This window comes from Cuculus canorus, chromosome 2 (genome assembly GCF_017976375.1).
Source record: "Cuculus canorus isolate bCucCan1 chromosome 2, bCucCan1.pri, whole genome shotgun sequence".
In the NCBI taxonomy this organism is placed as follows: domain Eukaryota; kingdom Metazoa; phylum Chordata; class Aves; order Cuculiformes; family Cuculidae; genus Cuculus; species Cuculus canorus.
In genome coordinates, this window is record NC_071402.1 from 92,931,268 (window position 1) to 92,943,340 (window position 12,073).

The 12,073-nt window shown below is 41.8% G+C and overlaps 1 protein-coding gene across 5 annotated transcripts in view; it reads left to right on the plus strand.

Moving 5' to 3' along the window:
• SMIM13 (small integral membrane protein 13) overlaps window positions 1-11,719 on the plus strand; it is a 179,510-nt gene extending 167,791 nt beyond the window's left edge. The window contains exons 4-7 of one of the 5 annotated variants that reach the window (XM_054060762.1): window positions 612-732; window positions 877-993; window positions 1,397-1,542; window positions 2,113-4,336. In XM_054060762.1, coding sequence (XP_053916737.1) covers window positions 612-732; window positions 877-993; window positions 1,397-1,435 — 277 coding nt within the window. In that variant the 3' untranslated portion in view covers window positions 1,436-1,542; window positions 2,113-4,336. The other 4 variants (XM_054060766.1, XM_054060763.1, XM_054060761.1 and 1 more) reach the window with 4 other exon arrangements.
• The last annotated feature ends 354 nt before the right edge of the window (window positions 11,720-12,073 follow it).

Here is a 12,073-nt window from a genome sequence, read left to right on the forward strand (position 1 = left end):
ACTATAAAACATTGACATTAAAAGTCCTCTGCTCCTTGTAAGGAGTGTGGTTTTGTAATTTAAAGAAATCTGATCTCCTAAAAGTGCCCTGCTGGGTCTGCAGCTGACGTCATGTTTGTCTGAGCTTTAACAGATTCAACAGGGCTACTATGATTAAAGCAAATTTCAGCTCCCTGTATTTTTGGAACAGAGCTGTGGAAAAGACACTTGGCGTTTAAGATGACAGCTCCCTGCAGATCTTGACTTCACCAGCTTCATTAGAAAGTAAATTATAAAACTTAAAGATATAACTGAAAAGAATCCAGAGTTTATTTGTGATTCCTTGGTTTTCTGTGAAAAAGTAGCTATTTTTTTCAGCTGTGATCCCTTAGGATCAGTGCGAAAGGTATGTGCCCAGAGCAAGTTGCCAGGAGCAAGTAAACTAAGATTGCATTCATAGCCGCTAATTTAACCTGCTGTAACTGGCTGTGCATGCATTTTTACCCAGCTACAGATTTTACTCAGCAACAAATTTATGGTACGACAGGGTAAGACATTGTGCTTGCTGTGTACTGATTAAATAAAGAGCAGACTTTCAGCTCACTAACCGCACTGTTGACATTTTATCACAGCTCCCATCAAGAAGACCATCTTGGAAGGTCCAGAGAGCAACAAGTGCGTGAAATTACCACATATACAAATAGAACAGTTTTATGTATCAATGAGATAATGCTTCTCTACAAAGGTCAGCAGGTAGGCGCCATCTACACTATATTTGTATACATAATGATATCTGTAATGTACAGGTACATTTCTGCACTGAGACATTGAGTCTTACTTTAAAGCAATTATCTTTTTTTGCATTATTTTAACAATATAATTTTTCAATTATGTTAGGGGATTTCAGTATCTCTGCCTTTCACATCAACTGTTTATCGTGATCTTCTTGAACTCCTTATCTTGATCATTACAGCTTTCATCACTATTACTACATTTTGTCAAGAAACCCTTCTGGTAAGCAACTCTGTTACCTTACAAAAGACCACTGGATGCAACACACAACTGTGACGCATCCAGTCTTGCCTATGTCACTCATCAACAAGATCTCAGCTCGATCTGGAAATTCCAGTTATGCCCTAATTTTGCAGCAATCTTTTAATTTATCAGTGATTTCCCCCTCTTAGGAATCCCTTCGAAACTGTAAAATCAAATTTAATATAATCAGCAAACCTCTGGCATAAAACCCTTCTTGCAGAAGTCAAAATAAGAGTAATATATCCAAAAAGGCAAAATGACCAAAGCACAGCCTACTATAAACCTCTAGGAACAGAGTACATTTCGAACCAAAAGATTCTTTAACTTCGCTTAAACCCAGGAATAGTGACTATAGACTTCATGTTCCTCTGCATGCTTTTAGATGCTGCTAGAGGGAGGGAGGCTGCCTCTAGACATGTAGAAGCAGAAGACCTGAAGGTGAAAGAGAGGTTCGAAAAGTATTCTGCAAGGCTATGGAGAATTGCAGGGAGAACTCCATCCAAAAGGAAGGCAAGCAGCAACATTAAGGTACATCCTCAGTGAACACCTTAGCTGAGGCAAGTCTTGTAGTTATGAAGTTTGCAGTACCGTGCCATGCAGACTGGAAAGGAGCATGGGTGAAGGTGGAACAGCTGTAAGTCCTGGGCAACCCTCCAGAAGAGCTCTGGCAGAAGTGGCTGCTGGTGGACAGCATTGAATCATTGCACCCTGGCGGCACAGCTCTCTTCAGCTAGCCCTGTCCGGTTTCTGAGCAGCACTGGTTTCCTTTGGTAGCTCTGGCTGCAGGAAGGTTGCAGCCACTCACTCAAACTTCCTCCCCAGACAGACAGTATGTCTGGAAGGCTCGATGCCAGGTTTCATGCTGGTACAGGGGTTCAGCCCCTAGTTGGGAGGATTTTGTTACTAACGCATTTGTAATGCTGATGATATTAGTACTTACAGTACTATTGTGCTTTTTATGGAAGTTGTATTTATTTGCTTCTCCATGAACAAGTAGAAACACAAAGGGTATTTTTTTTAATATGCAGTAAGAAGTGGAAACAAATGCTTAAAACCTTTCCCCTAACGTCTTGACCCACTGTGCTGCTTTACCCACAGAGGCTGATGGAAACAGAGAACTTGAATCAACATGCATTTCTCCTCATTTTGCTAACTGACCAAGTTCCTCTTTCTGGTGTGAGGTGGTACGTGTATAAACACTGTAAGACCAAACTGTTAGCTAATCCTCTGGTTCTGGAATCAACCTGACAAAGGGGTAGGGTAGTGAAACATTGTAATCCGTTTAAGTAAACGAAATTAAATCTCTTCTTGGCCAGTTTTAAAGATCAAGTCATAAAAGCCTGGAACAGTTCTGTTGTATACATTTCCCTTGGAAAGTATCTGCTTGAGATTTTCTCTTTGTTAATTGGGTCTGAAACATCCATTACAGAGTAGTTTGTTTCCAGCTTTAGTCAATATTTTTCAAATGTGCAGTATTTGTATTAATTGACTCCAGCTCTCTCAACTCTCAAATATTATCTGAGGACAGGACAAATAATGTTTACTTGATACCTGTCAGATTTTTTCCTCATGTCAGAGTATGGACAGGAAAACTATCTGTAGAAACCAATTTATTAAATTAGCTGTGGTCCTTTCCATTTTGTAAGACTCTTCATTTTGTGGGTTGTTTTCCTGAGTAACAGATTTTTTAAAAGCAGGTTAATTTCTCCACACACATTACAAGTTAAACCTGTTTAAATTCTGATGTCTTCGGGACGTTTGTTTACCTTATGTATTAATTTTGTTTTATCATTTCCATGATGACAGCTATCTGCACGCACTGATTCTACCACACTGGTTTTGTTTCTGCCAAACAAGCAAAATATATGGAAAATGTTTGTGAGATGGTCTTTATTGTCTTCTTAGGACTTGAATTATTTTTAAGGCAGGGCCATGGCAACTAGCACAGTCAAAAACATTGTGTAAGCTGGGAGTATTGCCATTGCATTCTTTGCCACATTGGGTCAGATCCTGCCTTTCTTAGCAGTGGTATGTTTGTTGCTACCTTATTTTTCTTCCACTATTGCCACACAAAACAAGGACTTAGGATATGCTTTTGTAAACAGGTTCGTACACAGTTTAAAAGATTGCTGCAACATTAACTGTTTGTCCCCTCCCTCTCCTACAGGTACACTAGTTTTCAAACCATTCATTTTACTGCTCTGGTCTCAGTTCACACTTTGCCAGCGCTGGCTCAGGAAAGGACCTGAGGGAAGAGGGTGAAATGGTCATTTTCAGCATCAGTGTAGCCTTAGGCATACCAAAACTGATTGTGAAGTTGCACCTCTAATTAGGGCTTTGGACTCAGAGCATGGCCATCCTTGCAAAGTACCCTAACCTAAGATATTTCCATGCAAGCAGGTGCAGATTACTTTCATGCAGTTCAGCTTGCACTAATCCTTGAATTAGGAGTGCAGGGCAGACCTCCTTCTCCTATGCAGAACCCCGTGCAAAGGTGGCCACACTGCTTCCAAATCTAGGGCGGCAAGAAAGTGTTGCACTGTATAGCCTTCTCAAATCCAGTCTTTATCAGCTTGGTGCTTTGCACAACCAAATGGCAAAATTTGCACCTCCTGAAAGGAGGAGTAGGAGATTTCTTATAGCAGATCACAGAGGTAGGTTCAGTCGAGACACAGTGACTATCATCTTTTGAGTGGGAAAGCATGATTCCTATCCTCAGGGAACTCTTCTTCCCTGTTGTTAAGACCATTGAGTATGATGACAGTCCACTTGTAAGGGACCAGAAGAGTGCTTCTGGACAGGGTGTTAAATACTGATTTAATCAAGTACTTAACTCTTTTTTTTCCCCACTTTGTTTTCTTTAATTGTCTAGAGCTTACAAATCTAGTAAATCAAATATTTCTCCTACCAGTAGTATTGAATTTCATGCAAAGTGCTGTGGGCAGGTAGCCAGAACAACAACAAAGCCACTTTGAAAGTATTTATCTCCAGCAATACTTTATACTTCTCATTGCTGTCTATCTGAATCTTTCAGTGTATTTTAAACTGTCAGGGAATTAAACCTTGCAAGTAAGGCTATCTCTCTTTTCCGAGTGGAGAAACCAAAACCCAAAGGGATTACAAATAGAATTTGGAGACCCCTTTGTGTTTTGAGTTCTACCCTAGCCCTGGGACCCACTGACAACAAGAGGGCTATTCACAAAGCATGATAACTGTCTAATATGAATCTGGCTGTGTGACTTACCTGTCAACATGAGCTTAGTCTAGAAAGGGATGCCATGTCTCCTGATTCTTGGTTGTGCACTTCAGTTACACTACTGGCATTTTTCTCTCTTTAGACTCTTTATTGAAGAGTCAAGCTGTATTGAAGACAGTACAAATAAGCACTCAGAAGAAAAACTTCGGTGTGTGATTGAATCATACACATAGAATTTCCCCAAGCGTCAAGGACCGATCCAAAAGAATGCAAGACTTTGTATATTTACTGCTTTAACTACCTGCAGTTCCATATGACTTTGGTTTTCTTTTCCTCAGAACAGTGGGAACACCTTGCTATAGACATGAGCTGATATTGTTTCTTTTTTGTCTACCCTGGGTCATTTCGTTCAGCAATGCAAAGGTGGATAATTTTTGGAAAGCATAGTTGCATGGTATATTTGTATGATCAACTTGAACTATGATCTGGGAGCCAAAAATCTACAGGGGATCACAGGCTTGTTAAAACAGCTTGAAAATTCCAGGAATTCAAATGAGAACCTCACAATGGTCTGAACTAACATATACTTGTGGTGGTTCCAAAAATTTTAAATTAACCAGTAAATTAAAATCAAGATAAGAGCCAGAATTTTAATTTCATGGGACTATGGGAAGCCTGAAAGAACCAGGGATGGTAAAAAAAAAAAATAAATACAGTAACAAAGTTGCACTGTTTTAAAAAGGGGAAGGAGATATCCTCAGAGGTACTACCTGAAGTAGACTGTATCAATAAAATGGACAATTAAGTTATGCAAATGACCACTGCAAACATGTTGGGGTAACCAAGAACTAGTTAAGACTCGATAAAACTTGCCTATACTATGCAGGAACTAAAATACATACCAGTGGCCCCTACTGACAGAACAGAACTTTATCTTCCCTAAGGCAATTGAAGCTCTAGTTACACCTGTAACAGTTCTACTAAACATAATTATAGTTGTCAGGTGAAAAGAAGATCAGATAAGATTGGATAATTCTGCCATTCAAGACTAAACATGAGATCCACTGAAATCAATTAGGTATTTCCAGGTTACTTCAATGATCAGTCCAGTTAGAACTTGCTTGGGAACTGACTGCTGTTGCAAAGCACAGAAATAATAGGTGCATATCATGGCTGCCTTGGGGGAAATCTAGGAGTTTTGAGGAAATGTCCTGCTTTGTGATGCTGATGTCTGACATCTGCCTTGATTGAGGAGCAAACAACAGGAGAGGTGAAGCTCAGTGTACAGGTGCTACAGATCATAAATACATACCTGCAGGTAATGCTTTAACTGTGCAGGTTGAAGTTACAATTATTTCAATAAAATTTAGATATTTTGAAGCTGAGTTTTCTTGAATTCTGAATTGGAGAAGAAATGTAAATATATACTGCAAATCATATATGGCAGTACTTACAGTGATATACAAGCTATGCATAAAAGCCTATAGGCTGTCTGGACAGTAACATGCTTATGAGAGAGCTTAAATAAAAATGAGTTTAATAAAGGAATAGATTTCTCTAGCAAACTCCCAGTGACTTCAAAACAAAGAATTTAAAAACAGGATATTTCAAAACTAATAACTTGATAATGTCCTTGCTAGCTAATGACCTAAGCATATGAGAAATGTCTTGTGGGCTATCACACATCAAATTGTTGGCATGGATCTTGACAGTCTGGTACATTATTTAAAGCATAATGGAGGGGACAACTATCATAAAAGAAGTAAGTCCTGCAGCAAGCAAGGTTTTAGCAATTTAGCCAAACAACCTTTTTGAACCGGGCACTGAATAGAACAAAGGAGCAAGGGTTGTTCCCGACTTTTACGTATTCTTAACTCCTGAGAGAACAGTGAAACTGGTCTCTTCCATGTTTCGAAAGATAGTTGTTTCTGCTAGCTTGTTCCAAATGTTTTCTAATTACACTTTTCACTGGTAACTGTCTGCTTTCAACCAGCTTAAAAGGAGAAATATGAAAGATAATATAGACTTCATGTAAAACCTGATAATGGTCTTAATCATAAGAAAAGCATCCTTTACAGGTGTACACACGGAGTAAAAAAATCCTTTTATAAGTAGCAGCATAGTAGGCATTAACTGTAGTCCTGACTTAAAGCTCCTGCATGTGGATAAGTGTACACTCCATGTGTGTGTCCAAGGACGTTAGGAGAAGGCCTCAGTTTTCTGAGCGGTGGTATAGTTTAAAACAAATATGTGGCTTGGTCTTTTAAGCAATGCAGATATAAATGCTGCAAGAACAAAATCAGATCCCAGTTGAGGCAAGAGTTTGTTTACAACAGCACTTTGCAAGTCTTTTAAGAGTAGTCAGTGGGATTTTAATACGTTTTCATGATGGGTCCGGTCTTTAAGGCTTTTTAAGGCATGCAACATACTGGCTAAAAGTGTCTTTTACAGAGGGATGTTCTGACATGACTAGGCAGACTTTTTCCTCCAAAACTTTAATTTAAAATAAATGATGTTCAAACTGTGGATTCTAAGTATCCACAGGCATTGTGAAATAATATTGTAAATAAAGGCATGGCAGCACTCTGGATTTGTTGCCCATGGCTGCAGCAGCCCTGTTTCCAGGGTGCATCCTGCTCTGCAGAGGAGATGCTCAGATTCACAGCGCTCCATCTGCCGGCGCACGGCAGGAGGCTCCTGTGCTTCTCTGCTTCCCCTTGCAACACCACTCTCCGCAGCCTTGGGAGTTAGCTCTGGGTGACTTTTGCTGGCTTAGATCAATCTGTAAGGCTGCTTTCATGCTGGGGAGAGTTACGATATTTAGCCTGTGATATCATCTTACTTGCTTCCTCTCCTGTATCGTTGTCAAGGAGTCTTCATCCATCATCGAGGCTAGGGGCTGAGATCGCATTTCAGCCTTTTAAGAGCTGAGATTACGAGGCCAAGGATCTCTGAATGACCCAGTTCTCAAACCACAACTAGCTGTGGCTGCCAGTTCTTCTGATTGAGTAGTGACTGCTGTGTGTACAGTGGTGGTCTAGAAGGGGGCAAGGACGCAGAACTCTATTGCTAAGGTCTGAGGTATTCATTTACAATCTGCAGTCGGTAATGTCTTGTCAGCAACTTGAATCATAGGCAAAAACAACTCCTTTGAAGTGAGGGGCAGGAGGGAACATTTGGGTATATGAACAGTGCTGGGGTTATCCGTTCAGTAAAACCGGATCCTGAACAGACCTTTAGCTGCAGAGCCAGTCAACCTGCATCGTAATACTAGTTAGAAAAATTCAGGTGAAATTTTTTTCTTCAAGAGGACCAAAGTGTAATTTGGTTTTTCACTTCTTACTATGACAAAAAGCTGATTTTGTGATGCAAAAATTAAAATATTTGTTTCAAAACATGACAATACAAGATGCTCAGTGTTGTTCATTTCTCTAAAAAACGTGATTTTAGAAATGAATTCATTTTGAAAACCTTTACCTTTTGAAGCGGAAAATTATCTGGCCAAGGGTGCTTCAATCAAATTTATCATTGTTTCTTCAGCTTCTGAAAGCAATACCAGAAGTTAGTAACAGCTTATGTAGACATATTCTAATCTTTTGTGAGGCATAAAAACTAAGCTGACCCTACTTTTCCACCTGTAAAACTCATTTCCTTCTACCAAAGTCGGGGTTTACAGCCAGCTCCTTGCAGTGCTTCACATTTGTGCAGCTTGGGAAGTGTCCAAATCTCCCAGCTACCGTGAGGTAAATTGGGAGCAGGAATTATGTTGGAAGGAAAGCATGATTGTCTGGATTATAGATCAGTCCCTGTTTAAGTTCTTAGGCGTTCCTCACAGACTTCTTCATCAGTGTGTTCGTACTTGTAAAGGCAGCCCAGAGCCTTTAAGGCCTTGATTGTCACTCAGTGCTCAGGGCTGGTTGTCAAACAGCTCCTGCTTGCCTTGGCCACCATGCATGGTGGCTCTTTGGTGCCCCAGGACAGTAGCTGCTGCCTGCCATGGGGCTTGGACAGCAGGCTGTCTGCCCTTCCCCTGGGGGGACTCCAGCTGTTGTGGCAGTGGCGATTCCTGCCACCACCTACCACCACCTGCCCTCTGCCCTGCAATAGAGCACAGGAGTGGAAACATTGGTGCCAGTCATAGCCTCCCTGCCTGGCAGCCCTCCTCCCGCCACACTACCAGCCAGCCCTCCGAGCCCTCTCTTATGCAGTCACTTTCCCTAATCTCTGTCTCCCTGTCCCCTTCCCCATGACAAGGTACCATGAGGGTAGGAAGTGCTCTCGCCAGCCCCTTACAAAAGGGCTACTTCTCTTCTTTTAACCATTAATGCTTTAAGTAACTAATTAATTTAAGTAATTAAATAATCTGTTTAAATAGTAAGATCACATTCAGTCTCTCCTCCCCTCCCCTTCCCTCCCCTCCCCTCCCCTCCCCCCCCCTCTTGTGATTTCTGTCCCTTGTGATTTCTCCTCCTTGACATCTTTCTAGCCGCCACCGCCTTTGCTTGCCTTGCCCAAGTATCCCTAGCTGCTGATTCTCCCCTGGGATCACAGCCCCAGCAGCAACTCAAGCCTAGCTGCGGCAGCTCTGCCTGGGATCCCTTGACGTCATCGTCACTGTTTGTCTGTATGTTGCTGCCTACAGAGCTCATAATAATCCCCACAGGGAGCTAATACCCTCAGGCCTTCCATGGCAATGCCTCTCAGGTGAGAGGTATTGATGACACCAAAATGCTGGTCACAAGTCCCTGCTCAGATGTAGTTACAGTTTGTAGGAATGAATATTGATTGTTTCTGCTACTTCATTCAAGGCACAATGTTCCTCCAGCATGGTCTTCCCAGCATTGTGCTACTGGGAAATGTCATTGCCAAGCTACACCTTATTTGTACTTTGAAGTCAATACTTTAAAATACTTTATTTTCTTTGATGATCCAGTTAGACTTGTTTTCACATGACAAAATGTGCATTTCAAATTTGTATCTAGCTCACTTGCTGGATGATGGTCTAAGTTGAATAACTGAGACGAATTATGGCCTCTTGTAAGATGAATGTCTGCCCCTTCATCACTTCTGCACTGTCAACAGAGCTTCCCCAAGTGCGTCAGTGGTGTTTGATCAAAAAATGTTCAGTTAGTTAAGATGTTGCATGCCTGAGATTTGACAAACCTTTTTAGCACCTTAGGCAGAGTTTTAGTAAAAGCTGGCCTGCATTTTTGGTGGCTCTTTCTTGGGAAGGAAGCCACTTTGTTCTCCCAGGATCTAGAGAGGTTGTGCTGTGCTACCACAGTCCATGTGCTGCTGCACAATGATCAGCCTTCCCTGAGGGAAGCCCAGCACATTTCCAAAGTCTCTGCCTCTAGGGAGAGCATTTGCACAACCTTAAAGGATGCTCCCCAGCAACTATTACAGAATCATTCAGGTTGGAAAAGACCTTTAAGATCATGGAGTACAACGGTAAACCTACCACTGCCAAGTTCACCACTAAGCCATGTCTCTAAGTGCCACATTTACCTGTCTTTTAAATACCTCCAGGGTTGGTGACCCCACTGCTTCTCTGGTCAGCCTGTTCCAATTCTTAAAAAACACTTTCTGTGAAGGAATATTTCCTAATATCCAGTCTAAATCTCGCCTGGCACAACTTGGGGCCATTGCCTCTTGTCCTATCACTTGTGACTTGGGAGAAGAGACCAACATCCACCTCGTTAGAACCTCCTTCCGGGGAGGTGTAAAGAGCGATAAGGCCCCTCCTCAGACTCCTCTTCTCCAGGCTAAACAGCCCCCGTTCCCTCAGCCACTCCTCAGAAGCTTTCTGCTCCAGGCTCCTCACCAGCTTCATTGCCCTTCTTTATATACACATTCCATGTGTACACAATGTCTTTCTTGTAGTGAGAGGCCCAAAACTGAATACAGAATTCGAGGGGCGGCCTCACCAGTGCTGAGTACAGGGACACTTATCACTTCCCTGGTCCTGCAGGCCACTCTGATACAAGCCACAATATTACTGGCATTCTTAGCCACTTGGGCACATTGCTGGCTCATGTTTAGCCAGTTGCTGACCAGCACCCCCAGGTCCTTTTCCACCAGGCAGCTTTCCAGCCATTCACCCCCAAACCTGTAGTGTTGCAATTGTCTGCAGGCTACAGTGTTACTCCGCAGTGCAATACTCATTTGGCTTTACATGAATGTGTTTTCCACATCTCTATCATTAAATACAAGCTTTGTGGAAGGTGTTTTAGCAAGCTCTGGGCACGAGTGATTCAGAGCCAGTATTCTCAAAGTATCCTTCCTTGTATGGAACACAAAAAAAATCTTCAATGGGAAGGTTGAAAAGTCACTGTACACCAATGCAGTGTTACACTGAGATACACACATGTTTCCATAGCGCCTCTGGCTCATTAAAATGGTCTTGAGGACATCTGTTAGTAGGCTGCAATAAAGTTTATAAGCTAAAATGTTCACAAACTGTTACTTTTCCTTTCATGTGAGAGTTTCTCTGCTTACACCGCAGTTTCTCATGGAGCATATTTGTTCTTGGGGCATTGTTCTATTTTACAATACAAATAGATTTAGGGTTGGGGATGTTTTTTTAAGCACATTGAGAAACATCTGCTTTCTCAAAGTTCAGCAAGCAGAAGTTAAAAAGAATAAATTACAATAACTGTTTCTAAGCACTTTATTGCATGTTTCACATTCAAACATAAATGATAACCTGTTTTCTCACTGAGCCCTACTCACACTATGGAAATGCCAAGCGTTTTCTGCTGCTGACATAATCCTCCCCTTTGAGCTGCTGAGGATGGCTACTGCCTTTCTGACCCACAGGGTGGAAGGGAGCAAAATGAAGGTCTGGTGGTTACTCCATGCTGATGGTCATGTCCAAGCCCATGTGTGCAGCTAGAATAAGTGAGGAAAAATAACTGTAGCTGTTATGCCACTGCCATTCATTGCCTATCAGGATTACCAGACTGGCCCATGGTCACCCTCCCATATATCAGAGCAAGGAGGTGCATATAGCAGAGTTATGCTAACATGACACCATACTCAATGAACAAAGAATCAGAAATGATCCTGAGAGCGTAAGTATTAATAAGATTTATGAATCAAAACCAATATGTATTATACCTAGATGACTTACAGATAAAGAAACCATAAGTTTTGTGTGTTAGAAATAGCTTGCTATATATATTCCTGGATTTTTCAGATCCCTCCATGTTGGTAGTGGCTGCACCAGCAAGGCCAGGCTGAAAAAAACTGCCATGTCGACTGCGCCACTGATGAGAGGTGAAGAAGATAAGAGCTGGGCTGACCGCCACTCGAGATGTTATCACTCCAGACCATTCGTGAATGGACCATGAGAAAGTAAGCAGAGCAAGCCATGATTGGAGGTCCCTCCAATGAGAGTCTCCAATGGAGACCCCCCCACCAATGTCAACATCACTTCAGGGATCCGCTCCCTATAACCACCATCTGCAAGGACTTCACCTGCAATAAACTTGTGGGAACATCTGTAAAGACTTTGTCACTGGACTCTGGACACGTCATATAATCCCTCACAAACCCTTATAGGCTATTAATATTGATCTAGAGTTAAGTTTATACCCTTGACTTAGAACCATAATATTGTAGGTAATAAGCTAATTGTTTAAGTGCAGTTCTGAGTCCTGTTCTGTCACCATTGGGGTGTGACAGTGGCATACAAAAGACTTTGGGAGTAGCCTGATGAACCGAACATCCTATCGGAGTCTATCTATCTGAAAAAACCCAAACCAAAAACCATATCACTGCCATAGAGCAGGGTATTAGATGACTCATCTGCTGTGGCTCCTCATTTATAATTTGCAAATTCCATTGCACATTATTTCACCT